Source organism: Pipistrellus kuhlii, unplaced genomic scaffold (genome assembly GCF_014108245.1).
Source record: "Pipistrellus kuhlii isolate mPipKuh1 unplaced genomic scaffold, mPipKuh1.p scaffold_m20_p_1, whole genome shotgun sequence".
NCBI classification, from domain to species: domain Eukaryota; kingdom Metazoa; phylum Chordata; class Mammalia; order Chiroptera; family Vespertilionidae; genus Pipistrellus; species Pipistrellus kuhlii.
Genome location: NW_023425404.1, coordinates 169597765 through 169617484, shown reverse-complemented (window position 1 = coordinate 169617484; position 19720 = coordinate 169597765). Strand labels below are relative to the sequence as shown.

General features: G+C 36.5%; 1 protein-coding gene across 2 annotated transcripts in view; it reads right to left on the bottom strand.

Moving 5' to 3' along the window:
* Window positions 1-15495: 15495 nt before the first annotated feature.
* Window positions 15496-19720, bottom strand: part of CHIC2 (cysteine rich hydrophobic domain 2) — a 48753-nt gene continuing 44528 nt past the window's right edge. For both annotated transcript variants that reach the window (XM_036416463.2, XM_036416446.2), the window contains exon 6: window positions 15496-16924. In XM_036416463.2, coding sequence (XP_036272356.1) covers window positions 16874-16924 — 51 coding nt within the window. In that variant the 3' untranslated portion in view covers window positions 15496-16873. The remainder of the gene's footprint in view (window positions 16925-19720) is intronic.

The following is a 19720-nucleotide window of genomic DNA, read 5'->3' as shown; positions in this document are numbered from 1 at the left end:
ATTGGGCTGAAAGGCAGCCCAACGCCATCTGCCACTCCTGCCTGCTGCTCTGGCTCCTCCTGGCTCTGCTGCGCCTCCCGCGGGCTCACGCCCAGTCAATCCTGATCGGGAGAGGCTTACGCCACCACAGCAGTGCTCACCAGCCATGAACCCTGTGTCTGGTGCTGGTCCCGAAGGGACTGGGACATGATCAGTCCTCCAAGAAGGCAGTGGGATTCCCTTGCCAGCCTGGGATCCAGACGTGTCCTCTGAAATTCACGCAGGTTGTTGGGAGCCACCTGATGGTCGCTTTTATATCATTTCTTCCTTGTAGAGCGTCTAGGGAGGGGAAGTGGTCCGAGGCCAACCTCCAGGAGGCCAGAGGTGCTGTTGAGATAGTGCCAGCAGAGCCTGTCCTTCGGTGCCTGGCCCATTCTCCGGAGATTGGACCTGCAGGACTTCTGAGTGAGTGGCTGCTGCTGAGCTGGTGGACCACCTGGACAAGCTGAGCAGCTGAGCAGCACTTCCACTGTGAGAGCACACTGAGCACCAGGGGACAGCTCCTGTGTTGAGCGTCACACTGGTCAGTATACATCATGGTGACCAGTCAGTCATTCGGTCGCTTAGGCTTTTACATATATTTTCCTGTGAACTTGATAAAGTTGTTAGTTCCAGCAGTAGCTGTGTTGCTCTCTCAGCATTATCTACATACTAAATAATTCATGCCATCTAACAAGGCCAGTTTTTCTTCTGCCTTTTTGACCAAATGCCCTTTCTTTTTCTTGACTTAGTACACTAAGATTTCAAGTACGAGGTTGAGTAGGAATAGTAAAACGAGAAATACTTTTCTTGTTCCCAATCTTTAGAGGAAAGAAGTCTTGCACTTAATAAGTATGACATGAGCTGTAGGGTGTTCATACATCCCCTCTATCTGGATAAAGAAGTTTCCTTCTATTTCCATTTTGCTGACATTTTTATCATGGATGAATGTTGGATTTTGTGAAATGCTTTTTCTTATCTTACTCAGATATTTGTAAGGTGCTGTAGATTTTAATAACTAATTACTTCATTTTTTTAATTGTTTTGAGAGAAACAATGGCTTGTTGTTCCACTTATTTATGCATTAATTGGTTGATTTTGTATGTGCCCTGACCAGGGATTGAACCTGCAACCTTGGCACATCGGGATGACACTCTAACCTACTGAGATACCCAGCCAGAGTGGTGCTGTACGTTTTTTTTTTGTGTGTGTATGTTTTTTGTTGTTTTTTCACATGTTCTTGATTCTCCTTTTTTAGTAACTCTTGGCCAGGTGACTTTTTATAAGGGTTCTGAGTAGTAAAAGCCTTTATTACCCTGGCTCCAATGGCGGGAGGGCTGAGGACTAGAGTCTCATGAAGAGAGTCTCAGGTGTGTGGCTCTGGGGAGAGTGCTGAAGGGTCAGCTGCCAGGATCCCCGTGCCGAGTCATTCTTCCACACTGCAGACACCATCCTTCTTGTGTGGAGCACTCCTCTCCATGCTGCATCAGCCTGGGGAAAAGCAATAGCCCCATCCTTTCACCCACTCTATAGGGCTTACACCCTGCTGAGGAATCAGTGGCCTTGCTGGGGTGTAGAGGTCTGAGCAGACTCAGGGGGTGTCAGGGACAGTTGTGTGGCTTTGGGGTAGGGATCAGTACCGTCACTCTCCCATGAACCTATCACTTCTTCCTCACGAGAGATCTACTCTAAGTTCTTAAATAAGAGATTCTAGTCAAAAAGCAGTCAGTAAAAACAACTCTAGACATTACTTTCTGCAATCAAATAGTTAGCACACTTTAAATAGGATACGTGATTTTACTCTCAGAAAACATGTTCTTCAATTATGGCCTAAAGCCGTAATGTCACTATTACTGATGCCAATAACCAAAACTAGGGCCTTCCCCATCATTTCTTAGGCACCTGCTTGTCAATTACCCTCAATGGCAGCTTACTTGATGGCCCGCATAGACTTCTGATTTCCACGATTTTGTTACATTAGTCAGTCACTATTTTCTCCATGCCTCCAAATTCTTTGTAACTTCACAGAACTTCCCCAAAGTACAACATGCTTGAAAGAATGGCAAGCTGGAGTTGGGTTAATTCTATTCTAAACTCTCGTGGGTGTTAATCATCAAATACTACATTTTTATATTCTTGCTCAGTACTGAGATTAATTTCTGCCCATGTGGATGCAAACTAGAATGGCAAGTCTATGGAGAACTGGCTTACCACATAGCTGAGCAATGTGCTCAGAGTACCTTTCATTATCACAAAGACTTTGTCATATAAAGAACATTACACAAAGTGAGCGTGGATTTATAACGTAAAGCAGTTCACCGAGATTAATGTTATTATACATTACAAGTAGCTTATGCTTTAAAATAAAAAAAGGAAATTAATGGCAAGGAAACTAGTGTTACGTTATTCACTGTTTGCTTGAAAAATGCAATGAGCACATACACACACACCCCCATCAGTATTTGCAGACCTGCCTTTGTAATTTAAAATGTTAATGAAATGTAAATTTTTTCTATACACAATTCATGAATGTTCAACTCTAAGCTGCACTGTGTCCAACCTTGTTGGAGTCCTTTTTGTTTTATTAGTACAAAAAGTCTCTCATTGTCCGTCTCTTCCATTTCATCACCACCATACATTTGATGATCACAGAAAATACATTTGACGATCACAATCAGATGGTGTCAGTAAAACATAAAATAACTTTAATTTAGAAAACAACACACCCCTCACACATTTTGGTAACAAAATCAAGTTTTAGGGTTCCAAGCTATTCATCATGAAGAGAATGTGTTTAATCTGATGTGAAGTTGGCTACCCAGCAGTCTAGTCAGGCTGTAGAATGTTTAGCTCAGGGTCTGGGTAGGCTGCCAGACATTCTAAATGTTTTCACATGGACCAGCAATACATAATTTTATGTCTAAGTCACAGTTCCTAGGTTGGACAATAGATAGAGCTAACGTTTCTTCACTTGTGGAAATTGTTTTGTTTTTTGGAGTGTGTGTGTAAGCATTTTGCCTTTAGGTGCTTTAGGCATAGATGATACTCTTTCAGTTACAAAGAAACAATTTTGATAATGCTTTCTGGATTTCAATCACTTTTAGGTTTTTTTTAAATTGCTAAGTTTGCAAAAGGGAAAATTCTATTTATAGTATTTATTACAGGAAATACCCCACATATGTATACTAGTGGTCACATGTCTGGAATTTTAGTCCTAGGACTGTCACTGATAATCTGTGAGCTCAGACAAGTGACAAACTCCCTAGGTTAGAATGGAAAGGGAAGATGTCTTATCATAATTGGGAAATGTTTAAAATCATATACATGCTTTCCTTTCCTCTTTCCAGTTCTAAGCGATGGGTAATGGGGGAGAATACAGTCATGTATGTTTGACAACAAAACACTCTCAGGTTGATTATAATGCACATCCCCACTGGACATCTCTGGGTTTCCTTCAGCTCTGAGATTCCAGCTTCTCTTAAGTGGGCGTGGGCCATGGCTGAAGAGCAATATCCAGTGCTGGCAGAATTGGAAGATTATGCTTTCCTACACACATATTTTCTTCAAAGCTTTTTCCTAGTGCAGCTTAATTACTGATGGTTTTGACAGTATTTAAAAACATGCCATGCATTTATAAGTTACTTAACTCATCTTTGCTCTAAGCAATGTATAGAATACTGATTGATTTCTTACACTTGCATTCTTTTACACATCACCTTCCAGATATAACAGTGTTACAAACAGAAGACTGAGAAAAACTGTTTTCTCAAAGTTCATAAATATTACTGATACGCTTATTATATAGGAGTGTTTGCTACAGTTTGATGCTCAGAAATAAATTATACTATAATATTTGTGTTGTATGCATGAACAGAACCGTTTTGCTTTCCTCTTCAGAGCAGTCTTTCTAAGTGTGAAAAAATTTAAGTATAAAGTAATTTAAAAGTAAGTTTCAATAGATCATTTCTAATTTGGGGAAAGAAGAAAAACCAAACTTCTCAATATAAACCATAAAAACATTTTGTTTCTCACTACCTTTCACCTATAATTAATTCTTAGCTTTTTTCCTCATTCTTATAATTCTTACATTTAGGATTATACCATAAAAGAATGGCATTATTAATATGGAAATCACTGGCAGAAAGTACCAGATTGAAAATAAAATTCATTCCTATATTTTTAAAGTTTAGTCTTTAAGGTGGAGATTAATTTTGAAAGCTTTAAAAATATTGGGGGTAGAGGGGGTACGTGTCAACCAGAAGTACATGCAAACTAAAATTTGGGGACATCAGACAAACATTAATACATTTCGTCTGAGAATTTGGATTTTATCCATGAAGCAAAATAGTTGGCAGGCATCTTTTGGGGGAAAAATATTAAAAGACATAGTAATTATAGGAATTAAGAATTTTTCAAATTTTTAAAATAAATTTTATATTTCCCACTGACAGTAGAATGCCTGTTATTTATGCTTCTTGCCCAGACCATTCAATATTAAAGAACTGATAATTAGACTTTTAAATTGTTTTAACAGAAAGTTCTTCATCTTCAAATAACAAGAGGGTTGTTTTTGTAACCCTTGATATTGCCTCAGTTATGATCAATTTTTAAACTCCTCAGACCTGTGCAGCAATTTTTCTTCAGTTTTATATTATTTTTTATATTCATAATTTAAAAGATCTAAAATTTCCTCAAGTTGTATCAGTGCAGTATTTGTTCTCTGATTAAAAAACAAAACCAACCATAAGGATGAACACCAGCATGCCCGAACAATGCAAACCACTCAGAGGGTATTACTGTGCCACAAAGGAATACCTTAGACCTTCGGATCCTGCAACTTAAGCAAATCACTTCACTGGTTCAAGGCAGGTCTAGTAGCTGGCATTCTCCTTCCACTCACAGACAGAATATGAGTCTCATAGTAAGAAGAAAGTTTTTGGAGTCTAGAATACCATACAAAGTAAAGAACATATAACTAAAACCTTCAGTTTAATATGCCTAACATCCTTCTCACCTTAAATGACACACCAACAAAAATATTTAAATGTGCTAGTCCTCACAATCAAAGAACTGGTTGATCCCTGGGGCTTCTTTAAAGAACTAAAAGTTGTAAGGTATATGCTAGTCTTAAGTCACACTCCAGGAAGGATTCAAAAAGCTTTAGGGGTGAGAGAGAAGCATCTCTTTGCCACCTCACAGTTTCTCCCTTTTTAACGGCCCTATATTAGTCAATGAGGTAATCTATGGTGTGCCAGCCTGGGCTCCAAAAAGTGGGTGGTCTTTGCAGAGAGAGGTGCTCACTCACTCTACCTCTGGCCAGGGCCAGTTCCTGCAGCTGGACCTAAGGCAGCCCACAGACTACACTCGGCACATTTCTTCATTTCTCACTTGAGTGCCCTTCTTTGGTTCCCTTTCAACTGCCCACTTTATATCGGCTTCATTACACCACCGCTCCATTTGTAATGTAAATTGGGAAACTCGGGGGAAGTTTTTCTTTTGGCCTTGTCTACGGAAGAATACAGAGAGGTATTCAAAACGTATTAACACAAATCAATGGCACCAATAAAAGCAAAATCTCCTTAGCAACATAATCTTGATTGCAAAAGGAGAACTGAGAGCATTTAGCAGAACACAGGCCCACATGGAATACGCATTTGTCTGGAAGAATCCAGCACAAAGCCTAAAAGAGAGATTTTGAAAAAATCCAAAATTAACTCACAGGGAACAGTTACTCTTTTTTTCAAAAGTACACAATTGGCTACATTAAATCTATCGTGTGCTTTTGGCTCAGCAACATTGTATCACACCGCTTTGCAAACTGAAATTACAACAGCCTACATGCTTCACATGAGTTGCAGGGTGTTTTTTGTTTGTTTTGTTGTGTGTGTGTTTTTTTGAAGTTTTTTTTTTCCCCTTTGTTGATTTCTTTAGTAAAGCAAACAAAAAAGTCTCAAAAAATATTCATCTCACATACAATGTAAGAAAATTGAATGGCTATCTATCTAAGACTATCTTTTTGGCTTTCTAAGATAGTTTAACTACTGCAAGCAGCAATGGCATTTTTGCTTAGGTCTCCATTTGTGAAAAAGGAAACAATATACTGCTGAGAATTCTCACATTTTTCTTGGTAGGATAAAAAAAATGAATAAAAAAATAAAAATTCGGAAAATAAAAAATGAGTTACAAACTACAATACTGAGATGACTCAAGGAAACATAGAAATAACCCACGAACACAAATTTTTTCCCTTAGTTTTTAAATGTTTAAGAATCAATTTTATTTTGTATTTTAAGTAAAACAATCCAGGTGGTGGAAGTAAAAGCATCTTTACTTTCTATTGCAAGAGATGCCTTAGTGAACTGAATTACAAATACTTTATTTTAAAATTATGTATGTATATATGCACAACATATCTTTTCCCATAAGAAATTATTTTTTAAGGTTTACACTAGAATCTGGGTCAATTAAGTAAAATGAAAAAATAAAAGTCTGTATGACAAATAATCATTTGATAAAATACAACAGAAACTTTACTGCTAAATATGTATATTTATAGGGTGGTAAATTAGATTTCTGCCTTCCCTTGAACTCTTAAAAAGCAATATGAAATCTAAATAGAATAACTGTGAACCCTAGTAAAAAGCTGCATTACCTTTTAAATTTTAGGGACAACTTATGATCTTTGGAAAAATGTTAATTATATGTTGTACTTTTTTCCTATTCTTTTTTCCAACTATAATGCAAGCTCATTGTTATATTAGTATGATGTTTGATTTATATTTTAAGGATTTAAAATAGTGAGAATAATTATTTGTGTGATTTAAAATAGGAGTGAAAGCAATTATTTTTATGAGTGATTCATAGTTTAAGTGTGAATTGTATTTCTGATCTTATTCTGATTTTAAGTAAAATATATTATTTGAATTGTGTTTAAGGCTTAGTATAAGTAACTCCATTTTGTGAGACTTGAATCCATTTTGTAAAACTTAAGTTTTAAAGTGACTCTGAGCCCAGACTGTGTGAACGCCCTAACATGTGTTTATCTGGAAAGTTGTAACTGTGTGAACACCTTAACATGTGTTATCTGAAAGTTGTAAAGCGAGGCAAAAAGTACCTTGAGACCCCCAATTAAACACACTGAAGACTCATCATGATACAGCGGAAAATGGCCATAAAAGAAGGGACACTGAAGCACCAGGTTAGAGACCACGAAGGGCTCCTCCACCCACCGTGCTCTCAGCTCTCTTCTGTCCCTGTTCAATACTGCGCGAAGCTCTGCCAGAGCGAGCTGTCACTCTGCCCGTGGGCTGAACCTCTGAGGCCTCGATCGTGACTGAGTGGCTGCCGCGGCGTGTTCCTGTCCAGTGTGTGCGTCTGTCGGCGCGGATCTCCAGATGAGCTGCCTAGGCTTCTGGAAACCACCAGGACTCTGGTAAATAAACCGTGTGTGATTCATGAATCTTAATATTTGTCTCTGTGTTTAGTTTATGCTCAGTCAAATTTAATTAAGTACTGTGGGCAAACCCATATAAGTCCAATCCTTTGGCTGAGGGACCCCAGTCACCTGTGCATACGTTCCCACCTGAGGGTGAGTTGGAACACTCATGAACACTTAAGATTTTCTTTAAGTTTATTGCACATATTTCCTAAATTATATTCATGTCAATTATTGTATTCCCAGATATTTGAACAGGTCGTGTCCACAGAAGAAATATGTGTATTCATTCATATATGAGGCCATTTCAACAAATATTACTAGTTTTGTCAATATCCTTTTAAGTGATTTAATCTATAATTTCCAGACTCTAACTTTCTCTAAATTGGTTTAAATTTATACTTAACATATTATAGTACTTAAAGATCAACAGCTATGAACTAGCCCATATTTTAGTTCTAAGAATGAAATTATGCGCTGAAGTCTTGTGTTAAAACAGACTCACTTAAAACAACAACTTGCCTGGCCGCTGTGGCTCAGTGGTTGAGCATCAACCTGTGAACCAGCAGGTGACGGTTCAATTCCCAATAGGGGCATATGCCTGGGTTGCAGGCTCAATCCCCGTTTGTGCAGGAGGCAGCCGATCAATGATTCTCTCTCATCACTGATGCTTCCATCTCTCTCTCTTCCTGCCTCTCTGAAATCAATAAAAATATAATTTTTAAAAAACAACTAAAAGCATGTGACCAAAGTTCAAATTAGAACTCCATGTGTTTACTAAAAATATTTGTCAATGAACACTTAATTTTATAAGACTCAATATACAGCAATCAACACAGGGCCGCTGAAACCGGTTTGGCTTAGTGGATAGAGCGTCGGCTTGGGGACTGAAGGGTCCTGGTTCGATTCCGGTCAAGGGCATGTACCTTGGTTGCAGGCACATCCCCAGTAGGGGGTGTGCAAGAGGCAGCTGATCGATGACGCTCTCATCGATGTTTCTAACTTGCTCTCTCTCTCCCTTCCTCTCTGTACAAAATCAATAAAATATATTTAAAAAACAAAAACAAAAACACAACAACATAGGGCCAAAAACCAAGCCACCCTAAATATTACCCATCTACATATTTCTTCACAATTATGACAACCAACTAATTTTCATCTAACCAAAAAAATCTTTTGAACAAACACAGGTTATGTTTGGCAATGGCTTTAATTTCTTAGTAAGGAAAAATGTAATACATACCTTTAAAATTCAAGTTTGTAGCCAAGTTATTTTCATTTTTTTTAGATGTTACTAGACTTAGCTGAATGTAACTAGAATCACCAGAAAGCATAATAGAGACCCTGGTCATGGGTGTACATAATTGCCCAATCATAAGTTCCTGATATATTATTACTTGAAAGCTATTCCATGCTTACTAAGGACATAGGAACAGATTCCTAGAATAATTTATTTAGTATTTTTAATTGTTTGTCACACAATTATAAAAGATAAACAGAATACTTTATTCAAGGTAGCCTCCCACTAACTTTTCAAAAGACATGATAGCAGAGGAAAACTAGAACATTTTTCTTTAAAAAAAAAAAATTTCCATTATAATACATAAAGAATGTAATAAAAAGAAAGCTGTGTGCAATTCCTGGCCATTGCATAACCTTCCCACTTGTAAACCAAAGTACAGGTAGGATAACAATGTAGTTATTTCTCTCAGCCAGATTTCTGCATATTGCTTTCCAATCATGTCTACTTTGCTTCCACTGCCAATTTCACAATGCTAAACTCTTCTGGGCAAAATATCATTAACTCCAACAAATGTAAAAATATATGGACATTTTTAAGAGATCTTTGATAACTTCAGTTAAAACAAACTCATGTTTTTGAAGACTCCATGGCAATGCAATGAACTAATAAAATAAGCTGCTACTAAAGGAGAAAGGGAGGAGGTGGTTTTTTATTTAGTACGAAAGGTCTCTTGAGGAAATGGGCTACTCTTTCCTTCCTGGACATTCTAAGTCTATGTAGTGTTTGTGTCAAAAAGAATTTGAACCAGTTTTACTAAATTAAGAACCAGTAAGAGATAATAGGAGAAACTCTGCAGTTTGAGGGTACATTATGGTACAATAGTACCCAAAACACTGACACATTACTTATGTTCTGAAAGCTGGTTGACGTTGCTTCTTTAAAAAGGAAAAAAAAGCGACAGATAGCTTATTTGCCAAAATTAATGCCTGGTGTAGTCAGTTCATTAAAGTATTTCTGAGATAAAGAGCTAGGAAAGTGCTCTGCCAGTGTAGCACAGCAGTTGAGCTTTGACTGAGAAACCAAGAGGTCGCCTGTTCAATTCTTTATCTGAGCAGATGCCTGAGTTTTAGACTGGGGGTGTGCAGGAGGCAGCTGATCCAATATTTCTCTCATCAATGTTCCTCTCTATCCCTCTCCCTTCCCCTTTCTAAAAAATAAATCAATAAAAAACATTTTTTTAAAAAGAGCTAGGAAAGTAATATACTATGTTTTTATAAAGAGAAAAAAAAAAGTCATCTCTCAAATTCAGATAAAGCACCATATTTATGTAGAGAAAAACTTTTTCTTAAGGCATGATTTTGCTTAAGTATCTGAGATGAAACAATAGTTTAAAAGGTATTTGGAAAAAAACTTTTCTTAATTACTATATTTAATGTCTACCTGATTTTAAAACATGCAAAGCTTTACTATGCTGGAAGCCAATTCCAGCATGTCAGCAGGGCTGAATCATTTGAGAATGGCTAACGGCATTTCCCCAAACCTGAAAAGGATGACTGCTTGCTGCAGACAGCTCAGGGAATCTTAATTTACACGTTATTTCCTCCTACTGGCCAAATACCTGAACAGCCTGAGGTAATCCCCCAATTCTGTATACAAACATTTGATGTGTATTATCTACCTTGTTTATGACAAATTGTGTTAATAAAAAACAAGGGCCCTAGATAGGAGAACTTGGTTTCTTTAGCTAAGTTCCTCTGGCCCCCATAATGCCTTCTAAAATTATGTTAGCACTCTGGACTCCTGAATAATTTACGCACAGTGCCTTCTCCAGATTGCCAGATCAAGATCACCAGCATTATTACTATAGGTAGATACAGGAAGTATTCATTCTAATGCTTTAATTTTAAATGCAAAATTTGAAAGTAGCTCAAGTTTTTGCTGACACTGAAAATTAAGTCAGAAAAGCTACTCAACTATTAGTAGTAAACATCTAGCTATTCTTACTTTTATACAGGATGTAATAAGTAACAGCATAATACTGATTTTTAAAAATATGAGGTAGGCAAAGTATCTTGATGATCTTGCAGAACAGAAATGAATTAAAACTCAGGATTAGCATTCTGAATTTCTGTTTTCAGAATTGTCTATTAAGGCTATAAGCAAACTCTGTTGTTTCAATTTGCCATTGGGGGTGGAGTGTGGAATATTATTCCCTATTGCAGAAACAAGTACACTGAAATATGACTAACATAAACAATATATATAGGCTTCTCTTAAGTTACTTTCTAAAAATCTTTGTAAAAGTATAGAACAAGATAACTCAAATTTATAGAGAAATCCCTTTCAAATACCAATTTATATGTTCCTAAAAATAATAGTTGGCCATTGTATATACAAAAATTAAAAGTTACTTTACATCCTTTTCTAAAGGGTAAATACAAACTATTATGGAATAATTAATAGTTTGGTTTAGAACTGACCTTTAGTCTATTCTTTCTGCTCTAATACTACATATAAATCAGCTTTCTTCAGAAACGGTTTGAGAAGCCCCATGTAACTATCCTATTACTTCCTCCCTGAAATGTCTGGACTGAAAGGAACTGTTGGGGAAAAAAAAAAAAAAAAAAACCCCGCCAAATACACCTCTATACCAAATTGGAAATTTAAGACACTCCATTTTAAAAATGCAAGTACCATCTTAGCAGAATTGAAAGTGTCAGCTCTTCATCACTTAATGTGACTGACTCACTTTAACTGGCCTTCCAAACACCCAGCTATGAATGCAAAAGAAATTGACATTCTTACTGAGAGCTTCGGGAAGGACAGTAGAAAGGCAATTCTGGACTATGTCCCTGCCTGAGTGAAGACTCTGGACATTAAGAGGGCAGCAAAAGGACCCGCAGTGCTTCAGTAGGATAGGAGAAGGAAAGAGGCTCCAGGACCAGATGCTGGAATTCAGCTAAAGACAGTTTTAAACACACTGTACTTTTGAGTTAGTACGACTGAAGAACAGTTGAGTCAAAACAAATATGAAAATCAGAATGCTGCTAAATGTTATAATTGTGGAGCAAAATACCGTAAGAAACAGTCTGTATATAATGTTATATAAAACTAGTGTGAACTCAGATGGCTGTGGGTCCAACTGTATTTTTTTAATAGCCAGAGATTAATAAGAAAGGTCAAAATTTTATACCTTTGCTGTGTCTATTAATATAAAGAAGCAATGAGAAGCTCTGTACAAATAACACTGAAAACACAACTATGGAAAAAGTTGTGTTTGTTCTTGAATTAAAATTATTCAATTACAAAACTAGTTTTTATAGTAAGAAATCATTGTTTACTGTTATTAAAAGTTTGAACACTTACTGATTAGCATATTATCCTTTTATTATATAGGATATACACTGCGTGGCCAGGTTATTATGCTTTCAGAGATCATAATAATCTGGCCACTCAGTGTAATTTATGTATTAAGTTGAATAGAGTTTGCTAAGTACATTATTTGATAAAAGAATGTTTCTACCCAGGAATGGTGACTGATGGTAAAATGCCAGTAATATATATATAAACAAAGATCCTAAGTCATTCATTTAGCCTATGTAAAATCTATACATTAGGTTTTCTGCCAATATTTTTCCTTGGTCAGTTTTAAAAGTACCTATGATTCATGCTTCACAAACTTTAAGTCAGAAAATATGAACAGAACAATCATATAATTTCCAATAACATGGGCACTAATATTCATGAATCAAGAAAGGATAGGCCAAAGGAGTTATACTGGAGGCTACTAGCCCAGATGCTCAAGCTCAAGGCATAACTTACTTATGGTAAAACCACATATTAATCATTCAGGGTTTTTTTTTTCTTCTATACATTAGAAATTATAAGAGTGCACATTTCTAGGGAATCTTATATAATAAAGAGCTAATATGCAAATGATTGTCATGCCCTCCGCCCCGGTGTTGGAGCTGGAAGACCTGAGGCTGGGCCAGGGGGTCACGAGGCCGCGCCCACGGCACTGGGTGACCCGGTGGGGCTTGATGGGGGACTTCAGGCTGCGCGCCCCGCCCAGTGGGACTTGACAGGAATGGAGCCGGCTGGGTCTGGGTCTCACATGATTTCGAGGCACACGCAAGTGGGCAAGGACTTGACTCTGGGTCCTGTGGTATGCCCCAGACTCTGACAGAAATGAAATTTTCTAAAATATACATTTTACTAATTTTCTTTCATCTGACACTTCTATTATAAAGGGCAAATAGCAGTATTAAAATATTTCCTTTCATTAATTCCCCTTTAAATGTGCACAAATTTCGTGCACCAAACCACCAGTTATGGTCCTCAGGTTACATCAGAGATCTGTTCCTATGGCGCAACATAACACGATTTTCGCCATAAGTCAGAACCCATCTACATAAGCACCTACGTCACTCACATGGAGCACATACACAGCAGTAATGAAGTTAAACAGTAAAAAAAAATTTAAAAGAAAGATAGCAATTCCTGACCTTTACTTGTGGTAAATAAATAATAACCATAAAGCACATATGTACATACATCAAAGTGACAGAACTTTTTTTTTTATAAATAAATGGAAGATGGCGACGTAACTACAAAACGACATAACATTGAGTCCGACGTAACCGAGGACTGCCTGTTTATAAAAGCCGAAGTGACCAAACAACTGGTGAACCAGTCGCTATGATGCACACTGACCACCAGGGTACAGGCGCTCAACACAGGAGTTGCCCCCTGGTGGTCAGTGCGCTACCCACAATGGGAGCACCACTTGACTGAAATGAGTGGCTGTTCCTACTGCAAACCCTGGGCTGACGGGCAGGAACCAATGCTGCGATCATCGTCTCCTCGCCCCAGGATGCTCCTCCTCCTCCTCCTCTTCCTCCTCCCTCCCTACTGTCTCCAGCAGCTTGCAGGCCACGCAGTGCCACCACCAGGCTCAGAGAGCTGACCCCGGAGGTGGGAGGCAGGTTCATGGCTGCTGCCAGACTGAGGCCTACTCCACTGCCTCTCAGTGCTATTGTCCCCGGGCCCGGCCCTGACAGGGTCTCCTGGAGAAGCGAGTGCTCCAGCTCCACAGAAGATGCCAGACCAGGGAGCAGCTTCTCATAGAGCAGGTCACAACTGCTTGGCTAGGCTGATCAGGATGGGCGGCACTCTACAGCAGGCTGATCCCCGTAGGCCATGCCCCCTACCAGTGCAGGAATCCCGTGCACCAGGCCTCTAATATGCATATAAGATCTTTGATTAATCTCTTCCCACTCTCCCCCCTACCCGCTGAGATTCATCAGTTTGTTCCATGCTTCCATGCCTGTGTGTTGAGCATCTGTCCCATGGTGGTCAGTGCACATTATAGGAAATGGTCAAATGGTCACTTAGGCATATATATACATATATATATACATATATATATATATATTGACTAAAGGCCCAATGCACAAAATCTGTGCAAGGAGCTCAGCCCTCATAGCCCCGGCTGCCTCGGTTGGCCCTCGCAGCCTCGGCTGGCCCTCACAGGCCCTCACAGCCTTGGTCAGACCTTGCAGCCCCGGCTTCATCTGGAAGGTTGTCTGGATGTCCAGTCATTCTGCTGTGTGGTCTAATTAGCATATTAGCTCCTTAAATAGGACTAGAAGCCTGATGTATGGATTCGGACACTGGTGGGGTCCCTCAACCTGGCCTGCAACCTCTTGCAATCTGGGATCCCTCAGGTATAGGGCCAAAACTGTCAATCTGACATCCCGAGGGATGTAGTAGTGCGTGAAGCAGCAGGTGGCCTGGGAGAAGCCTGCACTGCTCTGCTCATCCCAGCACCACTGTGCCTGCAGTGGCCACTACTCAGTAAGCTTGCTGAGCAGTGCTTCCACTGTGGGAGCACACTGACCACCAGGGGGCAGCTCCTGAATTGAACATCTGCCCCTAGTAGTCAGCGCATGTCATAGCAACTGGTGGACTGGTCCTTTGGTTGTTTTGGCTTTTATATACAGACTAGTGGCCCACAGTGCAGATTTGTGCACTGGGGAGTCCCTTGGCCTGGACTGTGGGGATCAAGCTGAAACCAGCAGTCTGACATCCTGAGGGGTCCCAGATTGCGAGAGGGCGCAGGCCAGACCGAGGGACCCCACTGGTGCATGAATCTGTGCATGGGGCCTATAGTATTTAATAAAATTAAGGCTTTTAAAAATCTTATACTTAATACTTAATTTCATAACTGATAGGCTAGTAATAGGAGAAAAAAATTATGTCTCAAAAGATACAATTCTTCTTATAAAAGCTGATCAATATGCTGTTCTACAAATTTATAAAATTTTAGATATAGAACACTATGTTGCATAGTCTGTAGTCTTTTTTTTCTGCTCTTGCTGAATATTGAGGCAGATTTAGTATTCCCCATACCATTTTCCACACTGAAACCAGAGGAATACTAGAGGTTTTAAGTAGCATTACCTTTTAATTGCACTACTTTAAGGTGTCAGGCAACACCCTAGACATAAGGTAAATGAAGTGAGAAGTGTTTAGATTCTTTCTACTTAGACCTCTTCAGAAGAAAAGTGTTTTATAAGTTTAAGTTGTTAAGTATTTTAGGGGGCAAGGGAAAGAAATAATTCTGATACAAAAAAAAAAAAAAAAAAAAAAAATCCTAGTTTTTAAGATAGTTCCTAATGTCCGATATAGGATATATAATACTGACATTCAACTATCCAAATTCATACAGAATTACAGTACTTTGGAGAAGTACAAAGAAATATTTTTTTAAAAATACAGGTATATAAATTAATGAAACTGGTATTTAAAAAATTTAATACAAGGAAAAAAGGTATAGTGGTACCAATTCTTAATACAAATTATTAAGCACAGTTTATATAATTTCAAGTTATTCACATTATTGCTCGATACCACAGCTGTATGGAACAAGTTCTTGACACACATCAAAATTTTTATAATTTCAGGTTTATAAAAACAAAAATTTACATATAGGCCATTCAGAAAGCTTTAAAATGCATGGACATATGTACAACCAAAAAGAGGGGGGGAAATGTATGTTTGAATATATGTAAAAGAAATAAACTCATCTGATTTAAACTTAAATGTCACCTTCTCAATAAAATAAAATTAAAAAAATACACATAACTGGACCAAAAGCAAACTAGTAGATAAAAACAGTACTAAATATGCTTTCCATTTTTTAGTAATAGTCTGTTCTAAATATCAATGGGGTATTAAACACCAGTTTATTTTCAATTCTAAAATTTTTACTTTCTTTCAAAACTTTTTAGAAACATATATCCATTCTACAACTGTGTTAGATTAGGAGAAATATTTTCCTTAGAAACTTTTTAAAGGAGTATTTCCATACTTTTGTATATAAGATTTGATAAACAATAAAAAATAACCCAAATAAGGCATTATCATTTTGACAAAAAATATACACAGATTGTAATGATATTAAATTTTTATGATCCTGAGCTCTAGTAACCATTAGATGCATGCATACCATTCACTGATTTGTCTATTCTAATAAAAAATTATTTAATTCTGACTTGCTACCTTTGAAACCAGAAATCCTTTCAAAACTTTTTATAGGTCTTCATAATGTTACAGATATTTCCGCTGTAAACAGAGCATTAGGAATTGTATGAGTAAGGATATGTTAAATTCCAAAAAGCTATTAAAGAAAACTTACTATTTTAAAAGAATAACTATGTTAAATTTAAAAGGGGTAAAAAATAATACAAAGAGTGTGCTTGCTATAAATGATGAGTAGAGCCTTACAAAAGTGTTTCTCTATATTAAGGAATTAATAAATAAAAGACTGTGTATATCTTGGTGATAAAATAAAAAAGGCTGGCCATTTTTTATGCTAAGTTCAAATGTATTTTTTTTTTGATAATACAAAAAAGTAACCTTGAAAATCAGAATACATAACAGAAAAGAGCACAATAACTTAAGTATTAAACATCTGTATGAAATAACTGTTGCAAAGTTGGACAAAAATGCACACTTAGAACATGCGGTTATTTAAAAAAAAAAAGAAAAAGAAAAAAGAAAAAAACACCACACGATTCTGTAGAACCAATGTTATGTCACCACCAGAAGAGCACCAAGCAAGGCACCATTGGAAAGACAACATACTTGGAAAGTCTCTATAAATAAAGTAAATGCTAATCTGGTCGAAAAATTGGTGTCTTTGGTAAAAATTCTATGAGGATGACCTGTAGAAGGAGAAAAGAAAAAGTTTTTAAGCTACTTAAATAGATTTTCATCTTAATAAAACTTTAGTTATTGTACATTCCAATATTTAAAACAATTTGGGTAGTAACACACAGAATACATGCATGAATAAAGGAGAAAACAGAACTAGCACTTACTAAGAATAATTATAAGTGTTTCATACTATCTGGATTTATTTAATCCCAACAACTTTTCTTATGAGGCAAACATCCTCCTCATTTTACAGATGAGGAAACTGATGATCTGAGAAGGGTAACACTATGGATGTTAAGTCACTATTTGAACAAAGGTCATTCTTAACTGCATAGTTTTGCCTTTTTCTACTATACTCTGTGGCTGCAGTTTCCACCTTCAACTAACCCAATTCTATGGGCCCGTGGGTTCCAAGATTGCTCTCATTTTACTCTAGCAAGATATGTGATCTTTATATAAAGGGTATTGCTCCCTTCTCTTGTAACTTTTTATTTATTTTTTTTAACATATTTTATTGATTTTTTACAGAGAGGAAGGGAGAGAGATAGAGCTAGAAACGTCGATGAGAGAGAAACATCGACCAGCTGCCTCTTGCACACCCCCCGACCGGGGATGTGCCCGCAACCCATGTACATGCCCTTGACCGGAATCGAACCCGGGACCTTTCAGTCCGCAGACTGACGCTCTACCACTGAGCCAAACCGGTTTCGGCCTCTCGTAACTTTTTAAAAGTCCTTTTCTTCTTAACAAAATTAAAGGTTGAGATTTGTTCCAAAGGATCTTTTACAAAAAAACAAATAAACAAACAAAAAAACATAAGGAACCCTAGCCGGTGTGGCTCAGTGGATAGAGAGTAGGCCTGCAGACTTAAGGTCCCAGGTTCGATTCCAATCAAGGGCACATGCCTTGATCCCCAGGAGGGGTTGTGGAGGAGGCACAATTTTTCTCTCTCATCATTGATGTTTCTATCTCTCTCTTCCCTTCCTCTCTGAAAGCAATAAATATATATTAAAAAAAAAAAAAAAAAAAACTAAAGGAAAATCAACAAAGAGAGAACACATTACACAGAAAGACTAGAACTAATTTGTATTCTAAACTTGAACTGTCTTAAATTCCAATCGATTATTTCCCTTTTACAACTATGGTATAGAATACATGCTAACAAAAAAATTATTTGATTTGAATATTTCCAAGTTTAGTGAACTTATTTTCTTTTTCAGAAACTCTCTCTAAAAATTGATGATTAAATGTTTAAACTACTTATAAGTCAATATTCAATAAATACTTCTATCAGTATATTTCAAATGTGTCCTCAATCAAGCAGTCTACACAGTTTCAGCTCCTGAATGTAGGCATTACATTTTACAGTGTATATGACAGAATGGAAAATAAATGCTATCTTTGGCCATAATTGATTACTTTTTAAAGAATATAATGTACAGAAATTGGCCACTTTGTTGCATTCCTTCTAAATCATACTGCTCTACCACATCAGAATAAAAGAAAAACTGGTTTCAAGTTGGTATTTTTCTAGATTATCTCCAATATTCAAAATATAATCAAGGAAAAATATTTCCTTTAACAAGTGAAATATTTATAAGTTTAAGAAAAGTTCAAAGAAAAATACATGATAAGAATACCCAATTCATTAGATAAGAAGCCCTCTCTCCTTACTAGATTGTTATATTAAGTTTTAAAAATTATTTGTTAGAAAGTTTTTGCAATTATACTATTCTCCCATTCAACTACCACAAATATAAATACATTGAAATGCTTAGAAAAAATATAATTTTTTAACAATTTTATTACTCTTCTGAATATCTTCTATGATGGTATGGAAAATACAATGGTTTTAATAGTAGAGTTTAATTATCTAAAAACTCATTAAAAAAATTAAAGGAAATTATTTTACAAACAAAGCACACAGCTCATGATGTTTTGAAAGATTAGATTTTATTTTTAGTTCAAAAAATATAAAACAAAGATGAATATAAGAAATATATTTTATGAATGAATAACATTCCTATAGTTTTATCTGGAAATAATTGCATTGGAAATAACTTTTGTTTTTCTTTCCAATATAAATTTAGAAATGTGCAAAAATAAATTTTAAAAGCCTCAGTTTTTTAATCTTAGTGGTTGAGTTTATAAATAGAGCTTTTTTTTCCCCCCACAAAGTGCTTTAAATTTCTTACATATCCATCCCTCCCACCAAAACACATAAACTGTCTCTGATGAAAATACAAGACTAGCATTTTCATAAGTCAATCTAAAAACAGTTATTTGAATGTTTTGTTATAAAGTATCAAGTATCTTTCTCATCAGTATAAAGTAACAGATTTTATATAAAAGATAATGATAAATTTTAAATTATTTGGTTCACTGAATATAGACCTATTCTATGAAAAAAATATATTTTAAGACATCTTTTATGTTCAAGGCTAGAAATGGGATTTGACTGTATGATAATGAAAGAAAGGGTAAATACTATAGATCAAAATGATTTTATGACAATTACCAACTATTTAAGCACTGTTTTAATCAATCTTTTATACACACACACACACACAATCTCTGATAACTTAACTGTACAAATAGAATTCGTCAAAAATGATGAGCTAGGCACTTCACAAAGACGATAACTTTAATTTCAACAATCAATTCTTCCTTAGATGTTTTTTAAGTAATATAATAACTTTTCATATTTATAATAAAATACCCAAGCTCAAAGCAAAATAAATAAAAATTCGTAATTCTGAATTTTTCAAAAGGAGAGAAATTGTTCAAGTAAATGAAAGAGTTGG